This window comes from Momordica charantia, assembly GCF_013281855.1.
Source record: "Momordica charantia cultivar OHB3-1 chromosome 1 unlocalized genomic scaffold, Mcharantia_2.0 BLBB01000001.1, whole genome shotgun sequence".
In the NCBI taxonomy this organism is placed as follows: domain Eukaryota; kingdom Viridiplantae; phylum Streptophyta; class Magnoliopsida; order Cucurbitales; family Cucurbitaceae; genus Momordica; species Momordica charantia.
Window position 1 is genome coordinate 20,428,502 of NW_028275157.1, and position 19,462 is coordinate 20,447,963.

Here is a 19,462-nt window from a genome sequence, read left to right on the forward strand (position 1 = left end):
TATTAAAACCGCTGTCCGTAGCGGCGGTACCGAAACTGCTGCAATCCAGTGTCGTCTCCGTCGCGTCTGGTGCTGAAGGTCGTTCTTCTCCACTGAAATTTGGTGCAAGTGTTGAAGGGAATTATGGCTAAGTGTAAGGAATTAGAATTACCCTCTGAACCTAACGCTTAGCCTTCACAGCCTTGAAGCACTATTTTTCCTGGAGAACTGTGAATCTGCGGATTGAACCAACTCGAGCTGAAAGGTCCAACGGAATCGGAAGATATGAGGAAGCGAGATTTAGCCATTCTTATGCTCTCTGCCTTCGCTATTTTTTTCTCCCTTCAGGTTCCTAATTTCGCCTTCTAATTTGTATTTGTTGTTCAGGACTTCTTCTGACTTCATCCATCGGCGTTCCTTGATTTTGGAAAACTGACGACATTGTGTTGTTAATTCGCATTTCGATTGTCTATTTCGTAATAATGGGACTGATTTTGTTGCGTTTCTCTTGAATTTCAGCACGAGGGCGATTTCTCATTTAGGGAGGCGTGGATGCATCTAACTGATGAGTACCCAATCAAGTATGAAGGAGATCGTCTCCCGCCACCTGTTGTCGCCGATCTTAATGGTGATGGAAAGAAGGAGGTTCTTGTAGCCACGCACGATGCTAAAATTCAGGTAATCTGGAGTACCTTGCCATGTTCATTTTGGTTTATGCAATCACGCGTGTTTTCGTATGGAATATTTGGGTCGATAATTTTGGCGTGCTGCGACGTTTAATGTTCCTTTGCTTTCTGTCACATACGATTGTTGGATTTCGAAAACATTTTTGCTGGCTTCTATAGCGTTTTGCTAGTCAATCGGCTATGTAGACTGGTTTTATGAACTTTGGATGGTCGTCTCAGGTTTTGGAACCCCATAGTAGGCGAGTGGATGAGGGATTTAGTCATGCACGTGTGCTGAAAGAGGTCTCTTTGTTGCCCGATAAAGTACGCATTTCATCTGGTAGACGTGCTGTAGCGATGGCTACTGGCATTATTGATCGGCATCCCAGACAGGGGCAACCTGTGACTCGGGTTGTTGTTGTTGTTACATCCGGTTGGACTGTGATGTGTTTTGATCACAATCTCAAAAAGTTATGGGAAACAAATCTGCAGGTCTGTTTTTCTTTTGATATCTGTAATGTTCTGTGTGCTTCATTATCCTGTATTTTTCTATTTACTATTCTCCTTAGATCATATGGTTAACTAATAGCCTAGTTCTTGGTGGCATTTGGCAGGAGGATTTTCCACATAATGCTCACCATAGAGAGATAGCAATCTCGATAAGCAATTATACCCTAAAGCATGGTGACTCAGGATTGGTTATTGTTGGTGGGAGAATGGAAATGCAGCCACATGTATGTCTTATTACATTCTGGTTCTTAAGATGCATGATATTTGTTCACTTATCACAGTACTAGTTGGAATGCTGCCAGATTTGTGTTTTCTCCCTCTAGTGTTAATATCAAGAAATTTTCCAATTGTTCCAATCACATAATGAATGAATAATCTACTGCATATAGGAGGTAGCCAAAATTAATAAATTCATAATGTCTTTTTATTGATGATTCACCAATATGCACTCAGCATGCTAATGACCAAATTACTTCCATATAGATTTTTATGGACCCCTTTGAAGAAATTGGAATGGCAGAAAAGAACGCTGAGCAGCATAGAAGAAGTGCCACTGAAAAGGAGGTATGACAGTTTTGAGGGTCATTTATCAAGAAAGTTTTTGTGTCTCTTTCATATGTCTTCTGAGTGGAAAATGCTGATGGTTACAAGAACTGGAACCTTCAAAAGAATCAACCGTTTTGTGCGTTCATGTTGCTTTGGAGATAAATTTATCTTCTGAAATTGTGAAAGTTTGTTACTCAATTCTCTGGTATGACACGTCAATGTGACAACTTTAGCTACAGTTGGGAGATTGTATATTTTCTGTTAAATTAAATGTTAGTGGAAGATGGTTACATGATGAGTACGTAAATTCTCTATGTAGGCTTCTGAGAACTCAGGGACAGTAGATTTACGCCATTTCGCATTTTATGCATTTGCTGGTCGATCTGGTGTGCTGCGATGGAGCAGAAAGAATGAGGTGATTCAACATATATACTTCTTTTCTTATCTTTCCCTTTCGTATTATTTTCTGGAAATTTATTCTTTACTGGACACAGTAACTCTGTCAAAAAAGAAAGAGGTCATTCGTTTTTGTTGAGGAAGTTCAATTAATTAACTCTCTGTAGATAGCCGGGGCCAACTTGGTTGGCAAGGGCTTGAGGTCTTTTAGTTATACTGGCTTAGAGGTCTCTTGGTTATACTGGCTTAGAGGTCTCAGGTTTGAACCTTCTGGTCAGCTTAATACTGAAAACCCTTGATGTCTCCTAGATTTGTGCCTTGGGGTGGGTGTGGGTGCCCCTGGATATAGGGGGAGCAAAACTCCAACCTCCTCTTATCAAAAAAAAAAAAAAAAGAAATATCAAATATCTTTAGATGTAGGTACGGTAGGCACTCATCGGTTATTTAATCTTCTAATGTTTCAGAACATTGAGGCACATTCTTCAGATGCATCACAGATAATTCCACAGCATAATTACAAGCTTGACGTTCATTCTCTGAATGCTCGACATCCTGGAGAGGTATGTAGCCTTATACTGATTCTGTTTCTGACATTAATTTATTGTATTCAATTAAAATTCAACATGTAAGGCTAATATATAATGAGGTCCAATCACAAGTTTTTACCCTGCACTAGAAGCACCGGCGTTTGTAGTTAGCATTTGCTCCAGTTATGAAAGTTCTGAAACGATTTATTTTATAAAAAATAAATACTAGTAAGATTCACCCTGAGGCTTTGCAAATTGCAGTTTGAATGCAGGGAATTCAGAGAATCAATCCTTGGAGTCATGCCACACCACTGGGTAAGGTTACACATGTACTTTTCCATTGTCATTTTCTCGTAAATATTTGATTTCTCTTACAATTTTTTTTAATCGATTAAACAGGATAGGAGAGAAGACACTATGTTAGAGTTGGCGCACTTCATGCGACATAAAAGGAAATCATTGAAGAAAACATCTGGAAAATCAATTAGTTATCCTTTTCATAAGCCCGAGGAAAACCATCCTCCAGGGAAGGACTCAAGTAAAAGGATCCCTAAAATTATTGGTTCTGCTGCAAATATTGTTGGTTCAGCACAATCTAAGAAGGTACGCGCCAATCACGTCTTCATTGCATTATGGATGAATTCATGAATCTTAAACGAAGAACGAGGTTCTATAGTTCACATTTTTTACCCATTTCCAGCAATGTTTCAGCTTGAGTTGCTCACATTTAGTTCTAGATTTTTGAATCACTAATTAACCCAAAAATTTAAGCTTATAGGTTTGATATATTTCAAAGTTATCTGTTTAACACTCCTCACTCGTGGGTTTGAAAATTTTTACAAAGCTCAACAAGTGGTTATCAATATTAATTGGAAAGGAAATGAGATATTGGACTTGGACAAAGGACCTCCAGCTCTATAATCATGTTAAATCACCATTGAACCCAAAAACTGAAGCGGATGAATTATGGTAAATTTAATCTACTACTTATATTCCTAACATGGATGTTTCTTTTATGGGTATGGATGAATTTCTTTTCTATAACTAGGAATCCTCTTTTTAATAGATAGACACTGCCTTAAAAAGCTTCAACTTTTAGCTCAGCTCAGAATCTTAATTTCTGTAAGGTCATAGATAACACATTCAGGTTCTGAACTTTTTCTGTCTCTTAGCTTGTTTTCTATAGGAAATATATTTTAGGAAAAAACTCTTATAATGCATTAAGCCGTTCCTCATCCTCAGTTGTTATAATATTTTTAAAGTCTCCTTAACGTGTTAATTTCTTTGATGCAGCCTCTTCCTTATGTTCCTACCATAACTAACTATACCAAGCTTTGGTGGCTTCCTAATGTTGTCGTGGCTCATCAAAAAGAAGGGATAGAAGCTCTGCATTTGGCATCTGGCCGCACTATTTGCAAAGTATGCATATATGACCTTTACCTGCTAGATTTTCATGTGTGTGTAATGAGCTTTTTGCATTTCATCTTAAATAATAGACGTTTGTTGGTTGCAGCAAGAGAATCCTTTATGTTATTCCTTTTCTCAGGCATATTTCATGATTCTTTTTCGGCTTAACCACTCTTTTATCTACTAGTTTACATACACACGAAAACTGTAAATTCTACTTTTGTGATTCATGAAAATGAAAATCTACCAGGTAATGGAGATTCTTTTTCGGCTTAACCACTTTTTCATCTTTTAGTTTATGACATACACTGATACACATGAAAACTGTAAATTCTACTTTTTAGTTAGCTCGTCCTATTTCAAACCACTGTTTCTATTTACTGAAAATCATTATTGATTTTGACAGCTACATCTTCAAGAAGGTGGTCTTCATGCTGATATTAATGGAGACGGAGTCCTTGATCATGTTCAGGTGCACATTAGTTTTTTTTTTCATTACAATATTTACATGACTATGGGGCTACATACGTGATTCCTTAATTATTGCAGTATGTGCGGTTCTGTTCTAAGTAATCTTGGATTTTCGTTATTCATGTTAAGATACTTTCAGTATTCCTGATTCCATGTGTGGAAGTGGATCTTTTATACTGTTCATGGCTTTCCTCGATGGGTGAACAAACTGACATGCCTACTTTAGCCGATTCAGTTTTTCTCTTACCTGATTTCAAGTCTGATATTGAGTACTCCTCCAACAAGCTTCCTGATTATTGCTTACTCCAATTGCATTTAGGTTTATATCCCGTCATTTTAGCCAAATAGTGGTCACTCAAATTTTCAAGTTCCCTCGTGAGCTATGAAGAAACTGAATGCATATATTTCCGAACAGCATTTGAATATCAATGATGAAGTTGTTTGACATTTTAACGGGGGTGTTCAAATTTTAATATAAAGTCTGCATTTACTATAGTTATTCGTATTCCAATTTGGAAAGATTTTCAAAATTTTGAATTCCAGGCGGTTGGAGGTAATGGTGCTGAGCGCACTGTGGTTAGTGGATCAATGGAAGTTATTCAACCTTGTTGGGCTGTTGCTACCTCTGGGGTACCTGTACGAGAACAACTCTTTAATGCTTCTATATGCCATTATTCCCCTTTCAACTTCTTCCAACATGGAGAACTTTCGAGATATGGCCGTACTCCAGATTTGGCTTCTTTAGAAGTTGCAACCCCGATTCTTATCCCAAGAAAAGATGGTCACAGGCATCGCAAGGGAAGCCATGGGGATGTTGTTTTCTTGACTAACCGGGGAGAGGTATTGGCAAATTGGTACCTATTGGCATCCATTTTTTGTGGTTATTGTATATTTAACTTTATTTTGATTCACTCCAATTTTCATTCTCACTTTCTTCCTTATATTATATATGCTGTATGGCATAGCAGATGCAAAGAATTTGGAAACTCCTTGTGAATTATCTGCCGTGTTTTCATTTTACCTGTTGATCCCATTGGTCATAACAAGAGATTTCTCCTGTTTAATTAAGAATTAGAGTGCATGGATGTAAACCTCCATTACAAGTTCCAAACATGTCAGTACATAAAACTGAATCACCTTGTTCATGAATGCATTGCTAGTATCACTTGTGTCGCGTTTGTGCTCTCAAAAAAACTTATTTGTTTAATGTGGAGATTGCACTTTAACTTTTCAGCCTTAAAAGTTCTACATTTTCATCGAAGTATCTTATCTTGCGGGCAGCATTTTTTGTAATCAATAAATGAATCAGACTCCATTCCTTATATATATATAAGTTGCAATATTTACTTCTTCATTTTTTTCCTTATGCAATGCGCAGTTTGATTGCCTTTTTTATGACTCTAATGTATTGTTTGCCGCAGATAACATCATATTCACCCGGCTTGCATGGCCATGGTGCCGATTGGCAGTGGCAGATCTCAACAGGTGCTACCTGGTCAAACCTTCCGTCTCCATCAGGAATGATGGAAGCTGGCACAGTGATTCCCACACTCAAGGCGATCTCCCTGCGAGTGCGCGATGATCGAGAAATGGTTCTTGCTGCAGGAGAACAAGAAGCCGTAATCGTTTCTCCAGGGGGAAGTGTACAAGCCTCAATCGATCTTCCCGCCTCACCGACTCATGCCCTCATCTGTGAGGACTTCTCAAATGACGGTCTTACAGATATTGTCCTTGTGACCTCTACTGGCGTGTATGGTTTTGTCCAGACCAGGCAACCAGGGGCCCTCTTTTTCAGCACGCTGGTGGGGTGCCTCATACTTGTAATGGGAGTCATATTTGTTACCCAACACTTGAATTCTATAAAGGGAAAACCACGGCCTTCCGCCAGTCGGTAAGAAACAGTCATATGATCATATGTTTGGTTTAAAATACTAACGGAGGATCAATGTCATTGCATCATTTTCGTATATTTGGAGATGTAATTTATACAGGAAAGTAGAATGTAAACCCATCGAAAGTTTTTTGAGATGAACCATTTTGTATCCTAGTTTCATCGTAGATTCCCCTCCTCCCACATCCAACTCTGTACAACTTACATTTTAGCATCGCGATTTCGTAGTTTTATCAAGACTTCTGCCCAGAAGAAACTAGTGTCATCCACCAAATACCTCATTTTAGGCGAACCTGGGTTTTATTCACAGAAATGGTTCACAACAGCAAGGATATATTCTTTCTTTGGGTTTAAAGTGCTTTAAACATAGCTGTTTATGTTTATTTTATATCAACTCTATTGTAGAAGATATGCATCAATTCTATTAATCACAATTAGGGGTGGTAATTAACCTCTTTATCTTCTAAATTTTAGTAATTCGATGCATGAGTTTAAAATTTTACCTTTTATCCTTAATTTGTCCCTCCATTCAATGGAACTGGTTTTTACGAGATATTTAACTAGTTCTTTTTTAAATCGAAATCTAGAAAAAATATTGGAAATTAATAAGGAAGATGGAGTGTTAATGTCCATCTCAAAAGTGAATCTAGAAAAAGTGGTGAAACTTTTATTATTCCTATATTCCACCATAAGCTATGACATAAAAGAACTGTCATTCTAATTTTAAAGTATAAATAGATGTATCCCAACGCATGAACAACATTGAAAGTAAAAGTACAGAAATCAGACAAATTATTCACCTGTGACTAATTTTTGCAGATGCAGACTTAATAAATATTGCTCCGCTTTTAGCCGTTTGGGAAAATTACATCCATACCCATCCTATTATAAAAACACAAGAAAATAGAAAAAAGGGAAAAAGAAACTGTATACTGTATGGCATGAGCAGAAAATAAGAATTCTTTCTTTTTCTTTTTCTTTTCTTTTAAGTGGATCCAGGCCAGAATGTGAATAATTTCCTCTGTTTTAAGAGTCTTCTAGAAAAAACAATTTCTGTTTTTTAGATAAATTCATAAAAATATGTTTGGATCACTAAATGGCTTTTTTTTTTCTTTTTGCATAATTTCTTTTTATAATGGATGACTTATCTTTTAGGATAATTGAAATTATTTTTCTTTATAACATTTTTGGCTTCTTTTATTATCATATATCTTAACGAAAAATCTCAAATAATACAAGGGTTTAATCTGCCTTGGGAGTTTGAGAGTTTTCTATTAATTTTAATGATCAAATGTCATTATTAGTGTTGTTGCATGCATGATCTTGCGTATACATCTATATATATTTATTTTAGGTTAAAATTGGATTTTGATGTGGTTTCTTAGTTGATGTTCTAATGATAACGTTTTGGCTTGCTTTTTATATTATAATGTATTTATTACCTCTTCCTTACCATTTCTGCCATGCTCTCTTGGCATTTATCCATATACTATCCCATGAATTTTCGCAACTCAATCATGTATGATGGAATCATCAACGATTTGTCCTCTTCGAACTCTGTCTATAACTCATTATAGGCTCCAAAAACAAAGCGAAGATGTATACGAAGATGATATACAACAAGAAAGAAAAGGAAATAGATTGACTAGAGGAATTCCCAAACATTTGATGATCTCAGATGTGTCGATATCGATGGTGACTCATTATTTTGTTAATCATTTTTCCAATAGAAAAATATTAGGTAAACACTCTGAAGAATTCGTCATGATGTATCTAGTTCATGCTTTAACCATCTTTCGTGATTGTTCTTCTTTTTTTCTTCGTTGTCATCGAATATAGATTTAAAAAAAAAATCATTCACTCAATCTGAAACAGATCATTTAAAGCCAGTGTCATACAAAGGGAGAAAGAAAGACTTATCTTGCTAAACTTTTTCTCTAATGTTATTTTGTTCAAATTCTTCTAAATATATTCATTTTTGTTCCTAAACTTTGGATGACAACTCACTTTTAATTTTTTTTTATTAAATTTTAATATTGCATTTAACCAGTATACAGCTAGACAATAAACTTTGACTTCAAATTCAACTTCACGTGTGGTCAACATAAAGATTTCATAATACAAAACATTACAATTGAACAATAACGAAATAGATTTTCATGTACAAAGTTGAGAGGAACCAAAAATTAAAATAAATTAAAAATACGTAATACAAATTAAAATGAGATATTTTATGATAGGTCGTATATTTGGAGTACTTTTAGAATATATATCTATATACTATACATTAGTTTAAGAAACATATCGTGGGAAATAAATCGATCATTTGGAAACGTAATAGGTAGCTTATTCACTAAATTATGTTCGAATTGATTGCGACAATGAGAGATTAGAAGATGTATTTTAAACTCACACGTTTAGACTATAAATTAATGTTTCAAAAAAGGATATGTTAATAAAAACCTTAGTTCCCAATAAAGGAGAAAACGTCGAATGAAAATCAAAGGTTGACAATTTTAGCTTTTTAATTTTTTTTTTTCCACCGGCCTATAAAATTAGTCACCATTAGTAGTAGAGTAGCCCCATAAATGAAGCTTCTTTTTCATTTGAAATTGAGATGCAACACACACAATTCTAATTAGGCAACATGAGAATGAAGAAAGACGATTTTCAAGTCCATCATGTGATACATTCATTAACTACTAGACTTTAAATTTACACGTGTATGGGTGGAGAATTTTTTTCTTTAGAGATGTAGGAGCAAATTTTTTGTACCAACATTTATATCTGTAATTTTTCCATTCTAAGAAGAGAAAAATTACAAAATCTTAAGAATTGTTCATTGTTTCTTATGATATATAATTATAACTCCCTTTTCCTATGTTAATTGTGATTATTTTCTAAAGTAATGATCGTAGTAATGGAAAAAAGTAACTTGAATGAAATATTTTGAGATAAATTCATCCCTATACTCGGTTGAATCAATTATATTATTAAATATGAGACGAGTGTTATTTGAAGCGAGAGTTTGGGTAGGTTGTGTTTGATGTCAAATTCAATGGGTTCGATCTAGTGAATATTTGTTAATAGACTTGTTTTTAAAAATTATTTTCAAATTCTATTATCCCTAGAAAACAACATTTTTTAATGTTTACAAACATATTACTAAATATCTTAAACAAGTTTTTAAACTCGAATTTAATATCAAAATCTGTTACTAAACATGCATTCCAAAATTCATTGAATCTATTTTGAAAATTTTGTTTCGCACACCACCGAACCAAACAAACGCACCCTAAACTTAAACTTTTTGTTTCGAAGTAGAGATTTAAAAGTTGAATCAATTTCATCAAAAAGTTTGAGAAAGCCAGAAGCTGAGTCACTACCTATTAATTTGTGATGGACAAAAACTGCAACTTTAGCAAAGGACCCAGTTCTCAAGACCACCTCTTTTGTTTTTTTGTTTTTGAAGGAAAAAAAAAGTGCAGAAGGGATTGAATTGAAGTTGAAACAAGGGAAGAAGAAGAGAAAAAGCAGTAGTTTTTTTTTTTATAATAGAAAGAGGAACAGGAATAGGAATAGAAAAATAGGAGGGATTGAGATGAAAGATGATGGAAATAGAAACAGTGGAGAAGAGAAGAAAGAAAGGAAAGCAGGCACAGTAGAAGTATGAGTGTAGATATACAGAATTAGATTGAAGAGACAATTCATGATGATGTGGGTCAAAAGTGGGGAGTTTCTGTTTGTATGTAACACGCTGACTTCTACTCTCCTATATATCTTCTCTGTATATATGTTTAAAAGTTATTGGAGTGCAGAGTTCGCCCTGAGCCATGGCTCTATGTAATATATGTATTCCAAACATACCCATGAGCCATGGCTCGCTCTGTGTGTGTGTGTGTGTGTGTCACGCGGGCGAGAGAGACACATTTTAGGGGACCACCGCCATTACCCATTATTGCGATTGCGATGATGCCCAGTTTCTGTTTCTGTTTCTGTTTGTTTCCTTTCAACGCACATAAAAACCTTACCTATATTTGCGCCCTCTTCTCATCCCCACACTACACACTACTGCACACAACCAAACCAAAACCCCTTCTTCTTCTTCTTCCTCTCCTTTCCTCTCTCTGTGGTGTTTCTCACCCAACATTTTCAGCAGCTGCTTCATTTCCATCGTTACTGCCCCCAAGGTGAGTCACTTTCGTCTCGCATTTGTGTGTGTTTCAGTTGTGTTCTCTAGTTTTTTCTTTACTCCATATGTTTTGAAATAAGTAAATGAATGCCTTTAAAAAATTCTAGAAAAAGAAACTATTTTGTGTTGTGTTTAGCATAGGGAGAAACTAATTGACAACAGACAAATTTACTTTTAATGTAAAGGAAGCCATACACCTACACCACCACTTTTTTTTTTTTTTGAGGGAGGGGTTATTTGATTTGATTTGACTAATTTATTTTGAATTTCTTGGCCAATAACTCAAAAATATCTCCATTGTGCTGCTCAAGGAAGAAAAAAACACAAACAAACATCAGAATCCGAGAAACCAAAAGTGTCCCAAATTGTCGCTTTGGTCAACTCTCTCTCTCTCTCTTATTTTAAATTACCCTCCGAATTCCAATTCAAAATTATAATCTTTTCTTCTTCATCGTCTTCCGACTCCTTCCCCCATTTTCCTCCAAATTTTGCTAATTTAATTTCCAATTTATATACCATATATTCAATCCTCAACGACGTCTCACTTTACTCATGCGATAAAGACAAGTATGAACTCAAAAATATTAGAACTTTTCAATACGAAAACACGATGAAAATTTTCCCATTTCATAAAACTAAACCCCATATAAAGAAAAGAAAGACGTGAAAACGTCAACAACAAGAAACACTGGACAATCAAAAACAACACATAACGTAAGAGAGTGGGTTTTGAAGAACAAGAAATATCCGACGTATGGAAGAACTTGATTGTCTGTGCTGTGCTGTGCTGTGTTGATACAACAAGTGGTTCAGGTTCAGGCTCAGGCTCAAAACGTGTCGGAAGCCCAATAATAACAGTGACAAAATCAATGATGCTCTCCCCTTGGAACAAAAAGTAAAATATAAATAAATAAAATTGATTATTTAGCTTTTTTACACTTTCGGTAGTTTGTGGATGGGTTATGGAATGTCGCTCTCATTAATACTGTTTAAGTTGTTTTCTGATTTGACACCAAATTTTCTGAAATGATCCATAAAAATAGCCAATTTTTTGCTGGGTTGGCTTCCTCACAACATATTCACATGCATCCCATCCCCCTCTCTATTTCTTCACATTATCATATCATATCGTATCATATCATATATCATACCAATTATAACTTTCATTTCATACACAAACAATATTCAACATCATCAACGTCATCCCCTACCTAAATCATGTCACGTTAAAAAAATAACAAATATATGCAAATTTTCTAATTTTAGCGCACATCATTTTGTTGGGGGGCCGAGGGGTTTTCATAATTTTCAAACACCAATCAGATAAATCAATTCGATGTTATATTATTATTACGTATAACAAATAATAATCACATGTCAATCATGAAGCTACATTTGGCATTGCATATACATATAAACAACACATTAAAAAGAGTTTGAGAAATTGAAGGAAACTTGATTATATGAAATTATATTTACACAAGTAATCATTCCACTCTAAAATAGATCATCGTATAATGTAAAAATGTAGACATGCAAACACGTGAAACAATGAGGAAGAGGAAGAGGAAGAGGAAGAAGAATGAGAATGTATATGAATTAAGAGCTAGCTAGACATTTCAAATTCTAATTTGATCCAACTTAATAAGCTGAAGGAAATTAAGGATTAAGCTAATTAATCCTTCATGTGCATGCATTCATTTAATGAAATAACCAAAATGAAAGTAGCAGAAATATCCAGAAGGTAGATAGGTAGAGCCAGCAAAGCCATGCTAGGGCTTTTGGAGATGGTGGCTAATTAATTCGTTTACATCTAATTAATCAAGCAAGCAACATACACCAAATTAAAACTCTTGACAAATGGTTAATTACCAAGAACCGAAGGAAAAAAAGCATATCAAAAAACAATCATGCCCTTTTTCTTTCCATTTATTTATTTGAAAACCAAACATGGGGTTTCTTTGCAAGACAAAATAGTAGATTCATTATTTGTTGTCTTTTATAGTTCAATAAGGTCGTTCAACTATGCTCAAATTTGCGACATTATTTGACTTTTTAAAGCATATAATATGAAAGATTTAAATGTGAATTTATGCATGGTTTGGGGTTGGAGTGCCCCCCTAGATTGTTGGTTTGTCCAAACAAAGAAGAAACCAGAAAATGCATATTCTAATTTTAACCGGCATATATACGGGCAAGCAGGAAAAAAGCACCTTCAATCTTCACACCAACAAATAACAATAATAATAATGGAAACTAAATATTATATATATTATAAAAGAAAAAAGAAAAAAACACAGACAGAGACAGAGACACAAGCAAGACTCTACGCAACCACAAACATGTCGTACAAAAACGACTTTGGATTTCAAGAAGAATAATTTTTATATGTTCAAAACTACGCATTGAAATTTGAACCAAAAACAAAATTAATGAAAGAAAGGAAAAAAAAAAACTTTTTCCGCATTATTCTCCAATTTTGCTCCTAAACGTAATGTGGGGATTGGGAGGAAGTGAAGTGAAGTGGAGGGTAAGGGTTTTTACTACAATTTCTTAAGCAGATCTATTCCAGACCATGAACACAATTGGAAAAGTTCGTCAGAGAGAGAAAAATCGAAAATCGAAAATTGAAAAATGGAAATTGAAGCTGTGATAATCTACTGGTTTCTTTTTTTTCTCTTTTTTTTTTCTTTTTAAGATCTTGGTGGTAGGAAGAATTGCGTACCCGCCATATAGCTGTTGAGCGGCGTCGAATACAAGGAAGGATCAAGCAAGGGCAAGGCAGCGGAGGAGCCACCGCTGGCCGTGGTGGCATCGCCGGCGCCGGAGATGAAGTTCAGCGGCTGCACTCCACTACTACTGCCACCGCCGCCGGACGAGGTCTCGCCGGGCATATAATTACTTTCGGGTCCTTGGTCGTATAGAATTCCCTTGAAAACACGTCCTCCGATATTCACCGCCGTCTGATACGCGTATTGTTCGTCGGTTTCGTCGGTGGAGCTGACGCGGACGCAACGGAATACAGCCGGGGAGTTCAACTCCGCCGGAAAATTCCCAATTTCCAACCCTAGAGATAAAAAAAAATATACATATAAAATTAATTAATAATAACAATAAACGAAAAAAAAAAAGAAAAAAGAATTGTTGGTGGAGTGGAGTTGGAGTGGGAAATGGGAATGAGTAATAATAATGATATATAAAATAAAATGTAAGAATTGGTCAGGAAGTAGGAGTAGCGAATAACAGTGATACAGACAGAAAAAAGCTGGCGATAGGTTTTAGTGTAGAGAAGAAGAAGTTTGATGTCTGCAACACGCAATCGGGGAAAAGAAAGAAATGGAAAAAAGTATTATGAATTGTGAATTGTACCTGCAGAGGAGGAAGTGGGGTTATAATCTGGGCGTTTGGGGTTGGTGGTGTGAAGGTGTTGCAAGGCGGCGAGCTTGTGTTGGCGCTCGCGGCGTTTGGCGGCAGGAACCCATGTGCTTTTGACATGGGTTTGGCAATCGAAGCCTCGGCTTTTGCAGCAGGTCCGGCACCGCATGTGGACGCAGTCCTTCTTCGCCTGGTTGCCGCAGTCTTGGCAGCTGATCCCCCCCGATCCCGATCCGGATCCGGATGTGATCATCATTAAATTGGGCGATCTCGACGACGACTCATCGGAGGCGCGTCGAGGACCCACCACGCCCGAGGAGGAGTAGGGATTGTTGCGTGATTGGGTTTGGAAGAGGGCTTGCTCTTGCTGCTGCTGCTGCTGCCATAGGTCGAGGTTGAGGCTGTTGCTGTTGCTGTTGGCGGCGCCGCCCTTGTACCAAAACAAGGTGTCTGGGTGGATAATTTCGTTGGGTCGGTGGGGGTCGTCGCTACCAGCTCCTCTTCCTCCAGCTAGAGAGAAAAACCCAGACATTGTTGCTCTGACCTATAATCCATATCACAGGGCCCAACCCCCAGCCTAATAAAATTCGATCCCACAACAACAACAACAACAACAACAACCACAACCAGGCTGCTTTCAATTTCAATTTTGGACAATTGGGTGTTGGGCGGAGTCAGGAGAGAAGAGAAGTTTGGTAATTGTAGGTGGTTTTGGGTTTGGGAAATTGTTAATATTCTATTCTATTCTATTCTTCCTCGTATGGAAATAGTTTTAGTTTTTAGTGGGAAAAAAGAGAAGAGAGGAATAGGATGGTGTTCGTAGTTAATTACCAACTGCTGCTGCTGCTGCTTCTGCCGCCTGGTGGCTGCTGGTGGTGCCTGATGGTGGGACAGCTTTCAATTCCACCCCCACCCCCCACCCCCTTTTTCTTCTCACTCCCTCCCACTTCCCAGTGCCAGTGTTTGAACTTAACCGCATTTAAGGCGCAGAATTACACCTCTCTCTGCAACGCCGCCATGCCCCCTCTCCTTTTCTTTTCTCTCTCTCCTCTGCGCAGTTTTTTTCTTTCTTTTTTTTTTCAATTTAAGTCTCAATCCAACTGATCAAAAACTTCTTCCCCTTCCCCTTCCCCTTCCCCTTCCCCTTCCTGACTCCATCCAAATACTAATCTAATTCCAATTTCTAATCACCCTCTCTCCATTACTATTTACTTTCTTTCTTCTTCACTCTTTACTCTTTTTCTCTCCTCCTTGCCCTTCGCCTTGCCCATGGATATGGATGAATTAGATGAGATGAGATCAAACGCTGTCAAATTCTCCGTTCATCTAATGGTTGCCAGCCCGCCACGTGTCGACGCACCAGCTTTTGCCCCCATCCCTTCCTTTTGCGAAAAACCCGCTACTTGTCTGTGACTACCGTTATGTTAGCAATTTTTATATTCTTTTTAGGGTTAAAAATCTAGGAATATAAATCCTTTCGTCTTTTCCTTTTCACTCCCCAAATAAATAATAATCCTCTCCACTCTCATCTTTCACTTTTTAAATCTACCCCATACTTTATACTTCCTATATATTATTATTTACATTTACATTATAATACCCTCTAAATCTAACCCAATTTCTTACTCGTCTGCATTATTTCTAAATTACTCTTTTAATAAATCTTTGTCACTAAACCATTTGGGGCATCAGATCAGGTATGAATTACTTAAGAATATGAAATTAATCATTATACAGTTAAGGGAATATTAAGAGAATTGATGCGCACGAACTTTATGTCATTGGCATGGCAAGGGTTTTGGTTGAACCGGTTCTCACAGTCATAATGAGTTAATGAACCCGGTCCAGTTGGACTATTTATGTCCGACAAAATTGAGGCCCAGCCCCCTTAACAAGCTGACCAAACTGGACCTAATCGGGCTTAAGCTTTTAACACTATTTCCGTACTTTCACATCCATTTTTTTTCAATTGTAATTGAAGATGATAATAACATTAAAAAATCGCAAAATTCCTACTTTTCGCCACGTGTGCACATTGAAGTTAGTCCAAGTAGACTTATTTTCTACCTCAAACCATGAAAGATAAACACAAAGAAATAACAATTTCATTTTTCTTTTCAGAAAATTGAATAAAATCATATTTATCTGATCTTGTGTCATTTTTTTTTTGGGCTATTTATGGCCAATTACCCTTTTGCCCTCTCGTTTCCCGCCTGTATCCAAACTTTGATCAGATAAAGGCATCCCCTTTGCTCCCATAACCCCCAAAACAAAAATCTTCACTTCTTTCTAGTTAATTTTAGAAAAAGAATCAATTTTTCTGTCCATAAGGTTCTGAAATTAAATCTTCAATAATTGGAGAAGATAAAATGTACTCTCAAAAATTGAGTTTTGATTATATATAAAAATGTTAAATTATCAACTTGATTTCTATGGTCTAAAGTTTAAAATTTTGAATTTAGTTAACGTAGTTTGGACTTAGTTTCAATTTTAATTTTCATGATTTTAAAAGTCTCAATTTTATCTCTATGATTTAGTAAAACGAGGCAATTTTAAAAGTCTTAAATTAAATTAATATAATAATAATAATGATGATGAGGGAAAAAAAAAGGGTGGAGGCGATTTGGGCAGTGAAAACGAGGCAATTTAGGTTAAAATGAAAAGAAATAATTAGATATTAATTATATGAATGTTGTTGAGAGTTGGATGGCGTGGGCTTACAAGGAGACACAGCGCCACTTCTCCTCGTACCTTTTCTTTAACAATAATCAATATCCACTTTCTGGTCTCGCCCCCTTTTTAAATTTGAATCCCTCTTTCTTTATCCCATTAATTAATTTCCCCAATTATTCTATTTCTCACCTATATCTATATATATATATATATATATATATATATATATATTTCTTCACAAATTTCTCTCCCTTTTTTTGTATTTACTATTCACACGTATTTTGGTGGGACACGTTAGAATCTCTAGCTGAGACCCCACTTGTATGAGACAACATGTATATATATTATAACTAAGCTAATATCTCAACAATTTAATACCATTTTATGCTTCTTTTCGTTTATAATGTCACGTGAAATCTTTTCACTACTACTACACATTGTATTTTATATGTTATGGTTGTTGAAATCTTTAATTACAAAATCTACTACCTTTTCATCATGGAAAGTCTTATTAAACCATAATTGTTTTATTAGGAGAAAATGGTATTGTCCAAAATGTATACAAGGTTTGGAAACCATCCTTTGAATTTGGGAGAGGGTAAAAGAAGAGAGAAAAAAGAAACTATAGGATAGGGTTAAGTTAAGATGTCACTGTCAGGCTTTTTGATGCAGCTTGCCAACTAATATTGCGCATGCTATTAACAAGGGTTTCTAATGGAGAGACCTACTAGAATTCATCCCCTAAAGAGGAAACATCCATTTTTCTTTTCTAAAATAACCTACATACATATACATTTATTTCAAGTCCCCAATAATTTACTTTGTTTTTCTCAACCAAAAAAGAAAAAGGAAATCATATTCTAATCTCTTAGGCCTTGTTTGAGATAACCATTTTCTGTCTTTTTGTTTTCTTATTTTAAAAATTTAGCTTAAAAATATCACTTTCACCCACGTGTTTAAAAGAAAAAATTGTTTATTAAAATTTGACGAAAAATTCAAACTAAAAACGAAATGGTTATCAAACGCCCTCTTTTGACTTTCATAGTTATTTCAATGTATAGAAACAAAACATATGGAAGAAAGAAAGAAAAGGAAAAGAAGCAATAAGATTGATAAACGAAGAAAAGAGCAAGCTTTTAAATGTGATGAAAACATCCACAAAATTTCAATGTTAATAGATATTTTGTCAATTCTATTTATAACATTACGAAAATGTCGATTTACCTTATCTTTGATGTACAGGTAAAAAAAAATATAGATGAAATATGGAGGCCGAGGAATAATAAGAGAGAGAGAGAGAGAGAGATTGGGAAAGGGAAATTGAAAGAAAGAAAGAAAAAGGTGAAGGGGGGAAGTGAATGATTGTGGGAGTCCCAATACAATATGAATAAGGAAGCGTTTATACCTTATGAATGCCCTGCCCTCCTCGAGCCTTGTGCTTGTTCCCATGGTTGACCCCTCGTCCTCTCCTCCCCTCTCTCTCTCTCTCTCTCTCTCTCTCTCTCTACACACAGTTTTTGGATTTTGGGATTTTGCTTTGCTTCCAAATTCCAATGCCTTTCTTTTCTTTTGCATTTTCCTCCTTCAAAACCACCCATCAAAATTGTGTATCATCACACCACCACAAATCCCAAAGTTAACTAACATCAAAAAATTTAAACAAACAACAGGAAAACGAAATGAGGGCCGCATGTGATCTCTCAAACTCAACTGGGAAAACTAAAAATGATGCCTTTGGACTGTTTATCATTTCCATTACACCAACATTTAATCACAAATCTGCCAACTTTTCTTTCCCTTCCTTCTTGTCTCGTCAATTTTCCATTCTATTTCTGCCCATTTCGTTTTTTTATTACCTTACAAATCCGTCACATCCTCCCATTCAATTCTCCCTCCTCCCCTTTTCTTTTCCCTAACACCTTCTGGCTAAGATTTTTTACAAGTCTTTGCCATGGATCGACGACTTGACGCTCTCCATTGATTTTGTTTCGAGACGAATGAACTCGTGGCATTAAATTAAAAAAGATGATAATATAGTATCTTATCAAGACATAAGACATTCGTTGGGTGACCACATGAGCAATATAAACTAGACCCCAAACTATATCTTTTCTTTTTGTAGGGGCTCAATAATGGCTTTTCATTATTGTGGTCTGGGTAACAGTTGTTCAATTCTTCTAATCACATTTTTCATGGCCTACATAAGTTGACTTGTTCCAAACTGTATATATAGATTTTTTTGTTCAAAATTGAATAAGTTTATTCATTCATTTAATAAAATATCATATTTCTTATAGACAATCAAGGGGTGAATATAAATTATCATTCATTCTACTCCAAATAAGTGAATTAATTTTAGAAAACTTTATTCATGTGATGTCAAATAAAAAAATTGTTGACACTAATCTACATCCTTTTAGAAACTATCGGAGGTAAGTTTTAATATAATGCGCATTTAATTGCCTATTATCGAGGGAAATATAACTTAAAGTGTTTTTTTTTTCAGTTCTTTGTGTTGTATAAGTGAGTTGTTTGTCTCGTATTAATCTAAAAAGTGTCTTCATATGTTGAGGAAGAATTCTACGTAAATTGAATGGGAAGAATTCTCCCCATATGTATGTATTTTGGTTTCAATTTTTTCCTCAATATTTTAAAAAAAGTTTCAATTTTTACCAAAATTGATGACAAATGTTTTTTTTTTCACTTGGTGACAAGTTAAAAGATTTAAAAAAAAAAAAAAAACTTTTAGAACCTTGATACAAAATTGAAACAAATAGATAGTTTAATGACATTTGGTATAATTTAACATTCTATATAGTTAGGTGGGCCC

At 35.6% G+C, this 19,462-nt stretch overlaps 2 protein-coding genes across 2 annotated transcripts; one reads left to right on the forward strand and one right to left on the reverse strand.

Moving 5' to 3' along the window:
• Window positions 1–10: 10 nt before the first annotated feature.
• LOC111005539 (FG-GAP repeat-containing protein) lies at window positions 11–6,548 on the forward strand. Its single transcript, XM_022277059.2, has 13 exons — window positions 11–327; window positions 499–657; window positions 885–1,136; window positions 1,259–1,378; window positions 1,638–1,718; window positions 2,020–2,115; window positions 2,561–2,656; window positions 2,885–2,938; window positions 3,023–3,226; window positions 3,917–4,042; window positions 4,437–4,502; window positions 5,045–5,341; window positions 5,923–6,548. The coding sequence occupies exons 1-13, from the start codon at window positions 265–267 to the stop codon at window positions 6,394–6,396; spliced, it is 2,088 nt and encodes a 695-aa protein (XP_022132751.1). The 5' UTR covers window positions 11–264; the 3' UTR covers window positions 6,397–6,548.
• Window positions 6,549–13,017: 6,469 nt separating this feature from the next.
• Window positions 13,018–15,335, reverse strand: LOC148213425 (protein SHORT INTERNODES-like). The gene is made up of 2 exons (XM_088123894.1): window positions 13,954–15,335; window positions 13,018–13,651 (listed from the first exon to the last, which is right to left on the reverse strand). Exons 1-2 carry the CDS (start codon window positions 14,489–14,491, stop codon window positions 13,278–13,280), a joined length of 912 nt encoding a protein of 303 aa, XP_087980020.1. The 5' UTR covers window positions 14,492–15,335; the 3' UTR covers window positions 13,018–13,277.
• Between the last annotated feature and the right edge of the window lie 4,127 nt (window positions 15,336–19,462).